Below are 16,926 nucleotides of genomic sequence, written 5' to 3' on the forward strand. Positions count from 1 at the left end.
GCACCCATGACACAACAACAAAAGAAGCACAAAAAACAAAAGCAAAATAACACAACAAAAGAAACACAGAAAACAAAAGCGAAAGTACACAATGCAGCTGCTGCCCCGCTTTGGTCGCGGATCCCACTTACTTGGGACTAACCCCGCTTTGGTTGCGGATCCCACTTACCTGGGACTACGGTGCACCACCCCTGACTGCTGAAAGTTCTGGTTCCCGGGTTTCGGCACCACTTGTTGCAACCCCTTGCCCGCAAGGAAGACGAAACTCAGGAATCTTCTTTCAGCAGTTTATTCAGGCCCTTGATAGTTCTTCTTCTCCCCCTCGGATGCCCCTCCCAGCCTTAATAAAGCATCTCAAGCCCCAATGCAAAGCTGCCACGTGGAGCTTTCTCATAGGGTGATGAAAAGTCATGCGCCAACTCTCCCAAATAAGGAGTTGTTTGTCACAGACCACAGCGGAGCCAGCGCCATCTTGTAATGGCGACCATAGTCTGCACAAACGGCAGAAGCGGCTCACCACAGATGGGCTCCTCTGCACCTGGAAGACAGATCATTCTTCACTGAAGGGGACTGAAGAGGCAGGACTAATAAGTGCAGCATGTCACCATTGATTGGCAACTAGACAGGGGAACTGCAAATGGCATCTGGAGATCACTGTGGATAATTAAAACTGAGTAGGTCAGGTAGTATTCTTGTATCAGCATTAGCTTTCTCAGGTCAGGTATAGCAGGTAATGTGGAAGACAGTATTCACTCTCCTAAAAGACACCTGCTGATAAGGTCCTGTGCAAAGGAACAATAAAACACCATAGAGATTCCTCAAAGAATTAAAAATAGAATCACCACATGATCTATGGATCCTCTTTGGGGATTGCTATGGCTTGGGTAAGTGTCCCCCAAAGGCTTGGTTCCAAGCCTGTGGCCTTACTGGGAGGTGGTACCAAGTGGGAGGTCTTCTGCTCCTTAGGACTGTGTCTGTATAGGGGACATTGGGACCCTAGCCCCTTCCTCTTTCATTCCTGGCCACGAGATGAATGTGCTTCCTCTACTAGGTGCTCACACCAAATATACTGCCTGGCCACAGGCCCAAAAGCAATGAGGACAATCAACCATGGACTGAAATCTCCAAATCTATGAGCCGAAATAAGCCTTTCTTCTTCTTAAGTTGATTATCCCTGGCACTCTATTATAGTAACAGAAAGCTGACACAATTATGTATCTAAAAGAATGGAAAACAGGATCTCAAAGAGACATTAGCCCATCCGTATTCATTGTTTAAGTAGCCAAGAGACAGAAGAACGCAAATGGCCATTGACAGATGAGTGGATGAAGAAAGGTCCAAAGCACCAGATCAGCCACCCATGGACTGAAACTTCTGAAACCAGGAGCCAAAATAAATCTTTTCTCCTCTAAGTTGTTCTTATTAGATATTTTGTTTACAGTGACACAGAAAAACTACAGAGATGTAGAGAGAAGAGAAAGGAGAAAGAGGAGTTAGAGGAGGAAGAGGAGAGAAGCAGCAGCTATCAGGCCAGACCGCAGCGGTGGGTGCACAGGCATCCGCTTTGTGCACTCGTTGAACACGAAGCGGGAGTTTACTGTATGTCTACTTTGCTTGTTTGTTTGTTTGAGAATTCATGTTTATGGAATAACTGCTGTGATACAACCTGGAATTTATGAATTCCAAAATAAATAAAATTTCACTTTTGGAACATTTGATCTGTTACTTCTTAACACCAACAAACTTGGTAACAGCCTGATGCTGACTGACAATGGGTTGACAGTTCTTCCCCCACCTGCACTTCAGTCTGCTTAACAACAAGTCCTTCACTGCTTTTGACATTTGCTCAGGGGGTGGCTTACTGCCCTCCTTTCTGTACAGTCTGGGCAAACCGACTGGTGACAATGAAGTGTCAATGGAGTGTCAATGAAGTGGTCCCCACAGCTGGAGAGACAGTTTTCAAATGGAGAGTTAGGCGATCCCAGGGCTTTTGCACACATTTATCCCAACCCAGCTCCATGAAGTGAAGCACCTGTGCAGTGAGCTGCCCTTCCTGCTGTTCAGCGGCCACCAGGTGCTGTGACTCCGCTTCGTCCACCATTCTCAGAATTTGGCTTAGAAACTTTGGGTGAGGGCCCGTGCACGTGCTGTAGGTATAAATTGTTAAAGTTGAGTCAAGTGTTCCAAAAAATATGTCAAAAGCCAAAACAACTATTTTAAAAAGACTAGTAAAACTGACAAACATCTGGAAACAGAGTCAAGATTAAAAGGATGTGAAGCCACCACACCAGGAACAAACAAAGGAACACAGCAGACAGAACAATAAAATCGAAAGTCAAGGCACAATGGACTTAGTGACAAAGGATATGCTTTTAGGAACAGCTAATGAAACACTGAAGAAGAATAGAAAATCTGATGAGCTCCTAAAAACAGCTGAAACACACCCTGTAAACACAATGATTCCATTTTAGCAGGCGAATGCCACCAAACATTCAAGGAATACAAACTCCTCCAGGGGTGGGGAAAAGACTATGTGGGGGAGTCTGAGGAATGCACGATTCTTTAACACTGAAAAAATATGTCAAGGTAACTTATCATGTTAGTAGAGAAAACCAAAGATGCAGATTTTACTACTGTTTAAGAAAACTTATTTTACTAAGATATAAGAAGACCCATTCCATTGTATCTGTAGTCATTTTTATTGAGCTATACCATCAGAAAGCACACATGATATAAATAATGACATCAATAATAAGTTATGCAGCACTTGATAGCTTACAAATCACTTTTGTATCCATTTCCTACCTAATTCTAACCACTCTCAGGTGGCTACATTAACACACACACATATATGAGACAGATCTCAAAGGGTGAAGTGACTTGACTCAAATCTCAGTTATTTCCATTCTTTTGTTGGTTCTCTATGATACCATGTATCAAATTAAAATAAAGATAGCCGCATATAGATAATACATAATGGGGAAAAGTCCAAAATTGTTAACTCAGTTTTCCAGTGATTCTCACATGCTCTTAGGACAAAGATACAAATGAAAAATTTGAACACCGCAGTGGTGAATATTCTTAGCCATATCTATTTTTCCTTCTCAAACTTGTCATCTACAATTAAATACTGGTGTTTCCCCAACTCAAAAGCATGTCTCCCCCCAGGGCAGATGAAGCAGCCTGTTTCCATCTTCCCAGTGGGCAGCTGGTCGTGGGGAACTGGGGAGCACTGCGCTCGAGGCTCATCTCTAATTCTCTGCACACGGCCTCTGTGTGCCCTGGACTTTTGGGTTGCACTCGACACAACCTGACATGCCATTTCAGTGTCCCCAGCAAGGCTGCGAGGGAAAAATGGAGTGGTGCTTCCCCCTTGCCCTCTCCCTAAACACAGCCAAATATCCTGGATATTCCATACAAAACAAACACAAGAAGATTCTAAAAGGGGAACAAGAATGGACCGGCTAGGGACCAGGAGCCCAAGGACACCACAGCAGTGAGCTCTTGGGACTCTTCATATCTCTTCTTTGCCAAATTGCATTGTGGAGAAGCTGGCAAACCAGGAATGCCAACAGGTATGGCTTTGTTAAAGACCCAAGAAAAGTCTGCCCTTTCTAGCAAAAGGAGCAGCCCAGCAAGACAGAAGACTTTGAGGCCCTATTCTTAAAGTACACGGGAGAAATCTGAAGCCCTATCCCCACCAACAGACTGAGTGGGAGCATGCCCTCCACCCTCTCCAGGCTTTAACAAGCTCCCCATCCCTCCATCCCACCTTGGGGTGGTGTCTGGAAAGGTCAAGTGAACATATCTTCTGTTCATCCTCACACTTGCAGTCTCCGTGGAAACCACATGGAGAGACAAGGCTTCCACCTCTACCTTAGGACAAGACGCCTCTCCCTGTCCTTGCTGGTGTCAGTGGGCCTAGTGAAGTCAGGACTTAGGCCAGCGCCCAGCAGGTGAGGAGCTCACCCCACCCCACCCCACAGGGGGCAGACCTAGGCATCCATGGCCTCCCCAGCCAGGGTGATCTGGGAGGCCGGGTGGGGAGCTGTGAACCCCACTGCTGCCCAGCAACCTTGAGGACCCTGACCCCCATAAACAGAGACCCATGATAAAACTGGACTTGTAACACCAGCTTGAGGTAATGAAGCAGCACCCCAGCTTCTCCACTAGTGGAGGCAGAGGAAGCCCATGGAAACAGAAGGCTCAAATAGACACGGAGTCCAATGAACCTCAAAATGTCCAGGTTCCAATACAAAACTCCTCATCACACCAAGAGCCAAGGAAATCCCGATTTGAGTGGAAAAATTGTCCACAGATGCCAACACAAAGAGATGACACAGGTGTTAGAATTGCCTGGCACAGATTTTAGGGCTCAAATTTAAAAAAAAATAAGTCTCAGGAAAGAAAGTGAATAATAAAATGAAACTGAAAAAATACAACTGAAATAAAATTCAGTGATAGGCTCTAAAGCACAACGGAAGAACCCTCTGTGGACTTGAAGAACAGAAAAACGTCCAATGTTAACAATAGACAGAATTACTGGCACTGAACTGTGCCCTCCCCGCCGCAGTTCATTACACCGAGACCCCATCTCCAAGGTGACTGTATATGGACAGAGGCTCTCAGGAGGTAACCAAGGTTAGAAGAGGTCATATATGGGGTCCTGGTCCAATAGTTTTGGCGGCCTTATGAGAGGAAGGGACAGCTCTCTTTCTCCACACACATGTATTGAGGTAAGGCTACACGAGCAAACAGTGAAAAGGCCCCATTTTCAAACAAGGAAGAGAGCCCTCACAGGGAACTAAACCCTGCTGGGCCTTGCTTTTGAACTTCCAGCCTCCAGAACCATAATACATCTCTCATTTGGGCCTATCAGTCTATGGCAACCTGAGCAGACTGATTTTGGTACCCCAAAGTGGGATGCTACTAACAAATACCCTAAAAATGTGGAGGTGGCTTTAGAACTGGGAGCTGGGTAGAGACTGGAAGAATTTTGAGGTACATCCTAGATGCATGGAACTTAAAGGCTGTGCTGGTGTGGCTCGATGGTTAGACAGTGATGGAACGTGTTAATAGAACTAGAGGAAAGATGATCCTTGTTATAAAGTTGCAAATAACTTATCTGAACTGTAAGTGTTTTGTGGGAGGCAAAATTTGGGAGTGATGAAATTAGATATTTAGCAGATTCCTAAGCAAAGTATTGAAGGTACAGCTTAAGTCCTTGCTGCTTCTAGGAAGAAGTAACAGGAAAGATGAATTGAAGAATGAAATGCTAAGCAAGAAGGAATCTGAACTGGAGAGTTTGCAAAATTGTATTCATACAGCAAAGAACGAGAAAGTTTGTTAGGAAGAAGTACCAAGGATGTGGCTGAACAACCATTTGACAGAATTCCTCTTGGTTTCAACAGGCAGACATCTTTAGCTGAAGCCTGAGGCAAGACTGCCCTGCAGAGCCTTGGGGGTGCGGCCATCTGGCAGAGCTGCAGGGGCAGGGCTGACACTTTAGTGGGTCCAGAGACAGTGCATTAAGCCAACAGAGGACTATCTTCAAGTCTGAGGATCTAATGGGGTTTGCCTTGCTAGGTTTAGGACTTGCTTGGAGTCCATTACCCATTCCCTCTTCCGTTTCTTCCCTTTGGTACAGAAATGGTGCCTCTATGCCCAGCCCACAGTTGTATTTTGGAAGCAGTAACTTATTTGGTTTCATAGGTTCACAGCTGGGGAGGAATTTTGCCTGAGGATGAATCTCAACTCTCACTCATACCTGATTTAGGTGATATTTAGATTAAAGTTTGAATTTTAGGTTTTATAGTTGACAGAATGAGTTAAAATTTTGGGTGTATTTTTCATGCATGGACAAGAACTCTGTGTGTGTTTGGGGGGGGGAGGGGGGGTGCTACAGACTGAGCTGTGTCTTGCCTAGAATCCATTTGTTAAAGTCCTTACTCCCAGCGTGACTGTAATTGGAGAGGGCTTTGGGAAGGTAATTATGACTAGGTGAGGACCTAAATATGGGGTCCTAACCTAAGGGAACTGGTGGCCTTATAAGAAGAGGAAGAGACTCTTTCTCTCTCCCAGTCCACGCACTGAAGAAAGTTCATGTAAAGACAGAACACAAAGGCATCCACCTGTAAGCCAGAAAGAGAACCCCAGCTAGCAGCAGTCACATGCCACCCTGATCGAGACTCCCCAACATGCAAAACTGCAGGAAATAAACTTCTTGAGCCGCCCAGGTGGCGGAGTTTTGTTATGGCAGACTGAGGCAAAAATATATTTAAAAAGGAAAAAGAAAAAGAACAGAGCTCAGAGCTCTGAAATTGTGGGATTGCAACCAAAGATCTAATAGTTCTGTCATCAAGAGACCAGAAAAGAGAAGAGGCGGGGCAGTGGTCTGAAAATGTATTCTGAAGAAATGATGGCTGAAAATTCCCTAAATTTTGCAAAAAACATAAACGTACACATTAAAGCAACACAACAAACTCCAAAGGTCCACTCAAAAACACTACACCAAAACACAACACGATGAAGCTTCTAGAAATTAAAGACACTGCTCTCAAAATGTTTTCAATAATAACCTTCAAAATTTCAATTAAATATGTTTTACACAAAGATGTCATTTGACTCTAATCAAGAGAAAAACAGTGAAGGACAAGTATTTCAAAGTCTTCTCAAGTTTTCACAATCTAATATGCAATGTCAGTGCAAGTTTACAATTAAGTTTTACTATGGTATAAAAAAAAATCTAAGGTACAAACTACCAACAACTGAGGTAAATCTTCATAAATAAACATTCTCAGGTAACTCAGATATGTTAAAACAGACTGAACACATCAAAGGTCTCTTCTGTTCTCTCCCTTTCGAGCTATAGGCCATGATCCTTGGAGTGAACTTGATTCTCAGTAGGGGACATCTCAATAAGTAAGGTCTAAAGGACAGAAGGAGCTGCAGGGCCCCCAGGCCAGAATTCCTTAGCTTCAGGATAAAGGTGCCCTCACAGAAACTCTGGGACCCACCAACAAGCAGGGGCAATGGTGCCCCTGGCTGTGAACACTTAGTTGAGCCGTGGTCTCCATCAGTACTGCTTGGGCTCTCTCCCCAGGTCTTTTTCTCTTTTGTTCCATCTCCCTCCTTTGTATCCTTGAACTTCAGGCTGAAGGACAACTTCTGTTCCTCCACCATCCTGACCCTGGACAAACTGAATTCCCCATCTCTAATTTCTACCCCTGCAGCTCACCACTGATCTCTTTAGCCTTATGAGACAACCCAGCCAGATGCCCCCTTTCCCCGTGGCATACCTTATTTCTCCCTCAAGGATCTGGTAGTTAATATACACGAGAAATAAATTTCCTCTTTCCCCAGGGGAAGTCACAGTGCCCTCCATCAGGACACCTTAAAACATGTAAAACCTCTCTTTAGCAGTCTAGGTAAGCTACAGCCACATCAACAATGACTTTTTTATTCTTTATGGTCCTCACAGCATGTCTGGTAAACCCAGTAAATACACCCTTATGTGCATTCACCCAGTATGGATCCTCTCTGTTGGCCAAAGGCTGGATGCTCATTAAGGGCCACTGCGTGTTCCTTGGTTTTCCCTCCCCTGTGTGTTTTTTGGTGCTGAGAAAGGGAGGAACTCTGGCTGAAGGCCTTCCCACAGGCCTGGCACTTGTAGGGTCGTTCTCCAGTGTGTGTTTTCTGATGTTTTGTGAGAGAAGAGCTCTGGCTGAAGGCCTTCCCGCAGTCCTTACACTTGTAGGGTTTCTCTCCAGTGTGTGTCCTCTGATGACGAATGAGCGCTGAGCGGTCACTGAAGGCTTTGGCGCAGTCGGTGCATTTGTAGGGCTTCTCCCCAGTGTGAGTCCTCTGGTGCTGGGTCAGGGCAGAACAGTAGCCAAAGGCCTTGCCGCACTGGCTGCACTCATAGGGCCTCTCCCCGGTGTGAGTCCTCTGGTGCTGGATGAGGCCTGAACGGTCACTGAAGGCCTTGCCGCACTCGTTGCACTTGTAGGGCTTTTCCCCCGTGTGGATGACCTGGTGCTGGGTGAGGAAGGTGCTCTGGCTGAAGGCCTTGCCACACTGGCTGCACTCGTAGGGCCTCTCCCCGGTGTGGATGCGCTGGTGCTGGGTGAGGTAGGAGCTCTGGTTGAAGGCCTTGCCGCACTCGCTGCACTCGTAGGGCCTCTCCCCGGTGTGGATGATGTGATGGCGGATGAGGGCGGAGCGGTGGCTGAAGGCCTTCCCACACTCGTGGCAGGCGTAGGGCTTCTCTCCAGTGTGGACTCTCTGGTGCAGAGTGAGGTGAATGCTCTGGCTGAAGGCTTTGCCACAGTCCTTACACTCGTAGGGCTTTTCTCCCGTGTGGATTCTCTGATGCAAGACAAAAGCCGAGTAGTAACTGAAGGCTTTGTCACACTCGTCGCACTTCCACGGTTTCTTCCCTGCACACATCCTTTCATGCTTGATTATATCTGAATTTTGTTTCAAGTTCTTTTTAAACGAATCAAAGTTATGAAGTGTCTCTCCTTGTTGTTGGACTAGTAATGACCGCCGGCTCAGATTTCTTCTAAATTCATCACACTGGTAACTTCTCTCCCCAGAAAGTTTCTTCTGGGTGACGACTTCTTGAATTGAATGTTTCTCGTGATTCTCCTGCTGACTCTCCAAAGAGTCTTCACATCCACTGGAACCTTCCTTTGGAAATCTTTCTATTAACACTCCAGGGGCTGATTCCTCTGCAGCAAAGTCCTTCTCTGGAGTTAGTTCCTTGCTTTCTGGTATCGTCTCCCAGTCTGAAAGAAGCAAAATTATACAGGCATCATTTCCTATTCTGAGAAAAATACCTGCTATGGTCAAAAAATAATAAAACCAACAAACAATGCTTTCAGGAAACAAATGAACTTCAAAGCTCTCAAAAGAAGCCTTCCGATCTTGAGGACAGGAGGAACAGGTGGCTGGGAAAGAAGAGGAGAGGTAGGAGATGGGAGGAGAGGTAGGGGATGGGAGGAAGAGAAGGAGCAGCAACAGAGCAGGGTGTGGAGAGAAGGTCAAAGCCCCTGTGCTCAGATTGGCCCCTGACCTGTCGGGTTACCTGCCCCAAGGTCCTGGGCTTCCAAGTAAGAGTGAAAACCTTTACTGTTGAAATGTTTAAAGCCTTCCAGGCTTAGGTGGTGCTACTGTTTAGATACGGTGTGAGGGTTCCCAAGGGTTCACATGCTGGAAGCCTGGTTCCCAACACAGCAGTGTCGAGGTGATGGAACCCCTAAGAGGTGGGGCCTGATGGAAGGTAAACAGATCACAGGCACCTCCCTCAGAAGGGGATTAATGCTGGTAGCAGGAATGCATGTATAACTGCAGGTGCTGGTTAGTATAAAGTGAGGCCAGCGACATGCTTGGCACAAGCTTTGATCCTTTCCATTTCTCTACCATGTTATAATGCAGCCAAGGGGGCCCTTGCCAGGGTGGAGCATACGTTAATGCCATGCTCTCAAATCTCTAGAACTATGAACTAAAAGAACCACATTTCTTTACAAAGTACCCAGCCTCAGGTACTTTGTTGTAGCAACACAAAATGAACTAATATGGATGGTCTTTACTATCCATCCATGTTTCTAAATGAAATCAATCAATGCAACGCAATATTATTAACTTCATATTATACTCAGGGAAATGGTTGGTATTTTAAAGAATAAATAGGAAGAAAAAAGTTTAGACAAATGGACTTTAAGCTAAGCAAGCGGAAAAATTTAAACCCCAAATATCTGTGGAGAACATATGTGGAGTGAAGGATGCTGAGGAACTTTCTTAGTGGTATTAAAGATTCAAGCTGGAGAATAGAGAAGGCAAATAATTTAGGCAGGTGGACTAACAAAGGCCTTGAAAATGGATAGAGGAATACAGCACTGGCACAGTAAGTAATCCACTTGGGAAATCTAGCAATGGTATGCTTCCTCAAGTACACAGGATAAGATTAAAGAAACTACAATTAGCTGATAGGCTATTGCAATGATCTAGTTTGAGAGAGATAATAGGGTTAAATCCATGACATTTAAAAAAAAAGTCACCAGTATATAATCAGTGACATTCACTTGGGGTTGGAGGTTCAGTTCAGTTGCAGAGTGCTTGCCTAGCAGGTGCAAGGCCCTGGGTTCAATCCTCAGCACCAGAAGGCAGGACAGGGAGCAAGAGTGTTCACTTGCTTAGCCTACAGCCAACTCCTAAACATTTTTATTTTTAGTACTGGGGATTGAACTAGGAGTTTTTAACCATGGAGTCACATCCCCAGCCCTTTTTAATATTTTATTTAAAGGCAAAATAACTAAAAAGAACAAATACTTAAAAAAAAAATTATGGAAAAAAAAGAGAGACAGGGTCTCACTAAGTTGCTTTGAACTTGCAATCCTCCTGCCTCAGCCTCCGTAGCTGCTGGGATTATAAGCAGGCATCACTGTGCCCGGTTTGTTCTAAACATTTCTCTTGGATGATTTCATTTTCCCCTTGCCACAATCCTAGTTAAGTGCCATGACAACCCCCATTTTACAGAGAGGATAAATCACTTGTCAAAGATCACAGAGCACTGAGTAGCTACGATGGGCTTTGAACCCGAAGACTGGTTCTGAAGTCTGCACACCTGCCCACCAGGCTGCCTCTGCCTGGACAAGGGAAAGGAAAAGGAAAAGCCAGAGATCAATTTAGACATTGGCCTAGACTGAAAAAAAGCAGCAGCATCCTGCAGAGAAAAAACAAGTATGAAGAATCCTGACTTAGAGCCTCTCCCAGAAAACTCAAGGAAGTTATTAGCAAACATTACAATCACCATATTTGGGGAAAAGAATTAGTTTGAAAGGGTGAAAAAGATTTACTCAAATTTATTCAAATTCAGACTTTATCAACTGACCACCACCCTCAGAGCTGGGATGTGGCCCAGGAGAGGCCAGGACTCCACTTGAGCTTCTCCGTGGGTGGAGGGAAACTCGATGGCTCCTCCACAGGCCTTTCCACAACCATCTGTTTCATTTCTACTGTTCCCAATGCTCACTCACCTCGACTGTCTGCTTTTGAGACTTCTCTCTCCAGCTCCTCCCTACACTCCAACTGAGAGATCACATCAGGCTTGGAAATTGGAAGTCCTGTTCATGGGAAAGGAAGGGGAGTCTGGTGAGGAGGCCAGCTTAGCTCCTTGGTCTTAAGGGAAGACAGCACAAGAGGGGGAGGTCAGCTCTGCACTTCCTCCCTGCAGTGCTCAGAAGGTTGAGGGACTAAGAAGGGGGTTAAGTTTGGAACAATCCAGTCACTTGTTTTTATCTTAAGAATAGTTTTCACTAGAACTCTGTCATGACATCCTTGGTCAAGGAGCAGAGGAGGATGCTACAGGTCCAGATGATGAAGGTGCCCATTTCTAACTCTGGGAGAGTTAGAACTATATCCTGAAACAAAATGAAAACAAAAACCCAAAAAGACAGGCCTTATAGAAATTAAGAATCTTTGAATCCAAGGACCTCAGAGCTCCTAGGAACCAAGGAAGCCCAAGCACTAGAGTTGAATGCAAAAGGGGCTGGGAAGCCCTCCTTACCCAGCAGGACCAGACTGCGATGCTTTTCAGGCCTATCTCCTGAAGGAGTGTTCAGCTGTCCCCACTGGTGGAGAGCCTCAGCCACATCCCTGATCATCAACGATTCCTGAAAAAACAAACACATCGGTGCTTACCAGTGGGCCTCCTTCCAGAGGCTTCTGGGAAGGACCCAAACTGACAGCACAGGAGGAGGAGACAGGAAGGCTAGGAAGGCGAGAAAAAGGATTCTGCCACACCTTCCAACACCAAGGTCCTCAGGCACACGTGCAGTCCACAGATCACTGTCTCCATCATATACCAGACCTCGTGTCACCTACAGGCAGGAAGGAGAGCACCTTCAGTGTGAAACCTGAGGGACAGAGTTCTTAATTCCCTATCATTGAGTTAAATTAAGAACTGGAGAATTCCTTACTATTAGGGTAAGGGAAAAAATGTAAATATGAATTAAATATTTTATTTATAGTATGGCTTTTTAAATACAAGAAGTTCACAAAGTATAACTATTTTCTCTCTAGTTTTTAGAATAAACTCAGTCCAATATATTAAAAATTAAGATGTTTGCTTCACGTGCCACAAATATGGATATATTCAAGCTCAAATTATTATGGAAGTCCCCATGGTGGTCTTGTCATTGCCCACAAGGGCCTGATGGCCCGGCCCCTTGCTCTCTATCTCCTCATGCTCTTCTAACGCTCTCTGTGCTTCAGCTGAACGCCACCTTTCAGCTTTCTAAAATGTGTGCCAGTCCCTATTAACCCTCCCTGATGCTTCCTGTTCTGAATGTTCTCTCCTCTCCACCATCTTTTCAGCTACTTGAATCCCAACATTTCACATCTCAGCTCAGGGTCACCTCATCAAGGAAGCCTTCCTCCTCTCTGGCTATAGCACCATGCTCCTTCCTTTCTTTTGGGTACACGTGCTGAAGGGACTTTGTGATTAAAGTCTGTCTGGCCCACTAGATGTAATCTCCACAGAGCAGAGGCTAGGTCTGGTTTTGCTTATCAAAACAGCCCTAGGACCTGTCACCTAGCAGGAACTCCAAAAACATTTGTTGAAGAGTTGAATGAAGGGAGAAACAAATGAATAAGAATTAGCAGAAACAAGTTTAAAAAGGTACTCTATAAAAATGTGCATAGGAACAAAGGAGGGGAGGGAACAGAAGTATATCTAACACTGAAAACGCTGCAGAAATGTTTACCCTAATGTTTATCTAGATGACAGGCACCAAGTTTAGTGTATCTACTAAAGTGTGGGAAGAGGGAGCAAGATAGGTAATATGCTCCTTTGAATCTGTTTATTGCTAATAAGACAAATGCCTAATCATTTTTCTAATCTAGAAAGGGAACTTCTATACAACTACACACACTAACCTGAGATACACTATAAGACAGACCAGCCCCTGAGTTGCTAGCAAAATAAGTCTTTCCCCTCTTTGAACTACCACTTTTGCCACAGGCCCCAGAACATAAACTGCCATGCACCTTTCACAATGGATACACAGTCTGAGAAATGCGTGGTGAGGCAATCCCACACTGGCGCAAACATCATAAAGGGTAATTAAAGAACACTAAGACAACTGTGCCAACACTGGGGGACACAATCCTACAGGGCAGGCCTCACATATGTGGCCCGTTGCTGACTGAAACATCCTATGTGGCGTATGACTGCACCTGAACAGTTATTTCTGTTTATATTCAGCATTCTAATGTATAAGACATAGCTCTCTCTCCAAAAACAACTGATAAAGCAATGAACAAAATGAAATAAAGTTAAAAGAATTACCTACTTTGAAGACCACTTGGCTAAAATAAACTCTTATTGTGACACTTGAAGTATGAAGCACTACACTTTTTAAGGGAATATTACTCAGAAGTGATCAATACGAACAATATAATTTGTAGTTTTCTTCCTTTACAAACAATGCCAATGCTAACCTAGCTCCCCAAGAAAACATCCTCAAGCAAACTCCTTTAAGAACATGCGCTGGGGCTCACAGGCAGCCCAACCAGACACTGCCTAGCAGATACTGCTGACCTCCTCACCCCTATTCCTTCTGAAAGTGATCTACAAACTCAGAGATCAAAATCCGTACTGGCATTTTCTCCCACCATTGTGCATGGATCATGACCACCTGGATGCCCTGAGGCCAGACTTGATACAGACACGCTGTCCCAGGTTCTGTACTGAAGGGGCTGCAGATCTCCCAGTATCCTAGCCAGATTCTACAGAGGTACCTTCACTCATTGTCTCTCTTCAGTTATTACGTTTCATCTTTCTATGTATGTTGGGTGGGTGGGGGGGTGGATTTACTAGGGATTGAACTCAGGAGTGCTCTACCATTGAACTACTCCCCAAAGTCTTTTTTATTTTGAGACACCATCTCACTAAGTTGCCCAGGCTGGCCTGGAACTTGGGATTCTCCTGCTTCAGTCTCCCAAGTACCTGGGATTGCAGGCGAGCACCACTGCACCTGGCTGGGCTGGGTTCATCTTGCTTTGCCTCTAAAAACCTCCATGGGCTTATCTGCCTTTGGAATCAAACTCAGCAGAGATTTTCTTGTGATCTGGCTATAACGCATCCACATTTCCTTCACCCCCACAGTGACAACCCTTGATCACCTCCAACTCTCTCATCACTTGATGTGTGGGTTTGTTTTACCAAAGACATTTTTTTTCTTAGAATATTCCTTGTTATCATTCTGCTCTTCAACTATGCGCATTCTCTTGCTTTCTAAAGTGTAGCTTTTATTCCAAACCTTCTCCAAATACTGTAGATAATGGGAAAGTTCCAGGGCCAATGACTTGCAGCAGTCATTTCTACATTTAATGTGTGTGTCTGTGTGTGTTGTGTGTGTGTGTGTGTGTGTACAACTCCATGGAGTACTGCATACATGACATATGTTAAGGGCATTTGAGTGGCAAACCACTCCCCAGCGCTAGGCATGTAAGTGGCAAACCGCTTATGCCGTAGGCACAGCCCTGGGTGTGAGACCTTGTGTTGTAGTCCCTGCGCTTGCTCCACGGTCCACCCCTAGACTGGTAGCTGCAGGGACAGTTGACCAGCAATTTCATTGGTGGCTGCTTGTAATATGCTTAGCTGCTGCCTGAATATATATACATGGTAACTGCACAATAAAATCAGACCTGCTTCCTGCTTGGTCTCCGGAGGTCTTGATTAGTGACTCCGCAGCCACACTCTCCTGTACCCTGTTCTATGGACCTCCTCGTTGGACAAGAGAGAGCCTGCGTGTGTGTGTGTGTATTTTTTTTCCCTTCACACTGTTTATTTTACTTATTTATGTCTTACTCCTCAGGAAACTCCACAAGGCAGGGCAAGTGTGTGTTATTACCTTATATCTCACTGCAAGGCCAATTACACTACTGAGTGGCTAGCAGATGCCAACAAGCCCTTAGAGGAGAAGAAGCAGTACTGGGAAGGAAAATTTTGTGCAGGTCAGGAGCATTCCCCGTGAAGTTCATCACTCGTCCATTCCAGGAGGAATTCAGAGGTCTAGGATTCAAGGTGGAGCAATTTCTTAACAATGAAAATATAACCATGCTAAGAACAAAGGGAAAAAGAAGAAACTTAAACTTACCTGCGACCCAGGAGTCAGCAGTATATCAGTTACTCCATTTTCTTTTGGCTTTGCGGTACTGGGAAGGTTTGAGTCCTCAGAAAATGACCCTAAAGGTGGAGAGAGAAGTCATGACAATTATTCTGGCCTTGCAGTGAAGTAGCAGAAACTGCCATGCAGCAACTAATTCACTAAGAATCAACACAGGGAACCAAAGGAGATCCCACAACACCCTGGACACAAACAACAGGGCCACTGCTGCCTCAAGATCCTACTGCCTTCTCTAATCTTAAGCCCCAGTAAACGCACCTGTGAGAAAGTGGACACTAAATACATATTTCTCTCTCTCATCTGTTGGGTTGTTAAGATAACACTCTCGGTCCTTGTACGGTTAATCCCTGCCTCGATCAGTGACAAGTCTCTGTTGTGTTCCAGGCTCAATGGATGAAGACTAAACTAATTCTTTTTGAAAACTAGCTTTTCGGATACACTCCTGGCTGTCTTGGAAAAGCAATGGAACAGGATTCTAGACTATCCGACAGCCTCGCTTTCCCTGTCTGTCAAGAGTCCGTCTCCTTTCTACTGCCTTGTCGGGCTGCTGCGAGAACAAAAGAAAGTCAAGACCCACTATGCAGTCGGATCTGCAGACCTGGGGACAGGAGACACTCTACAGACCCGCAGGCAACAGAGGGAACCGGTCTCCCTGCTCCGCGTCGCGAGGCCAGCGGGTGGGCAGCGGCGCTGCGGGGAGGACGTGATGCTTCCCCGTGCTCCCGCCTGCCCCAGCCGGAGGGCAGTCCTTCTCCGGTCCCTTGTCCCCAGCCGGCACCGCGCCCGCATCGCTCGATTCTCACCTCTGCCCTCCGGCTCCATGGCGACTGCCTCCCGCGGCCCACGCCGGGGGCAGGGTCGGGGATACCCGCCCCCGCTCCAGGCCTCCCTCTGCCCTCCTTCCGGGCACGCGGACTCAGAAGGACCCGCTCTCAGCCCTCCTCCAGCCTGGGTCGGGCCTCTAGCCCGACACGGACGAAGCCGGAATCCGACAGGTAAGAGCAGCCGGGCCAAGTTCCGACCGCGAGGCGGAACTACAACTCCCAGCATGCTTCGCGGGCGCCGTGGCGTCGCGCTTCCCAGAGGGCCCCGCGCGTGCCGTCCCGCTCGGCGCCCCGCCCCTCGCAACATAGGAACGCTTCCCCGGGGCTGTGGGTGGGGAAGCTGCGCGCGACAAGCCCCACCTCGCGTGGGACGTTGACAGCGCGCAGCTGTGGCTTGCGAGCGCGGTGCTTCTCATCCCCGCAGACTTCGCGTCTCATGGCTGTGAGCCCTCCGAGGGGAAGTGCCCGGAGGCTGCGTTAATTGGGACTGTTGTGTTGCAACGGAGATTGCTTCAGTTTACTTCCAGTAACCGGCGATGCTGGGTCCAAGCTGCCCTGCTTCATGAGGAGAAATGGAATATCAGTCCTGGAAAAACCCGGAAAGAGTTCCCAAGAACCACCAGTAACTGGGACCACTGACCTTAGGGAGACCAGCCCGAAAATACGAGCTTCTAGACCCCCTCGAGCTCCCGGAGTCAGCGGATCTTCAGCTACTGCAGGCTCTCTTTTATCATCCCGTAATTAAGTAGCCGGCTTGCTATCCAGATCATAGTCCTAAGGAGGAAAATCCAATTTGCTTAGCTGATCTCTGTGTACAAGCATTGTGTTCAATGGTCCTTTCTCTAATAGAGTACCATAACTTTTAGCTAGACTAAGCCTCCTCAGGGTAAATATTCCTGCCTTTTGCT

General features: G+C 46.2%; 1 protein-coding gene across 6 annotated transcripts; it reads right to left on the reverse strand.

Moving 5' to 3' along the window:
• Positions 1–6,564: 6,564 nt before the first annotated feature.
• LOC107154145 (zinc finger protein 501) lies at positions 6,565–16,229 on the reverse strand. 6 transcript variants are annotated; one of them, XM_015499745.2, is made up of 7 exons: positions 15,998–16,229; positions 15,165–15,253; positions 14,919–15,079; positions 11,806–11,882; positions 11,570–11,675; positions 11,040–11,126; positions 6,565–8,789 (listed from the first exon to the last, which is right to left on the reverse strand). In XM_015499745.2, the coding sequence occupies exons 5-7, from the start codon at positions 11,664–11,666 to the stop codon at positions 7,510–7,512; spliced, it is 1,464 nt and encodes a 487-aa protein (XP_015355231.1). In that variant the 5' UTR covers positions 11,667–11,675; positions 11,806–11,882; positions 14,919–15,079; positions 15,165–15,253; positions 15,998–16,229; the 3' UTR covers positions 6,565–7,509. The 6 variants fall into 6 exon arrangements, with proteins under 6 accessions (XP_015355231.1, XP_048666318.1, XP_048666319.1 ...); XM_048810361.1 differs by lacking the exon at positions 15,998–16,229 and adding an exon at positions 15,793–15,911; XM_048810362.1 differs by lacking the exon at positions 14,919–15,079.
• Between the last annotated feature and the right edge of the window lie 697 nt (positions 16,230–16,926).

Source organism: Marmota marmota, unplaced genomic scaffold, assembly GCF_001458135.2.
Source record: "Marmota marmota marmota unplaced genomic scaffold, marMar, whole genome shotgun sequence".
In the NCBI taxonomy this organism is placed as follows: domain Eukaryota; kingdom Metazoa; phylum Chordata; class Mammalia; order Rodentia; family Sciuridae; genus Marmota; species Marmota marmota.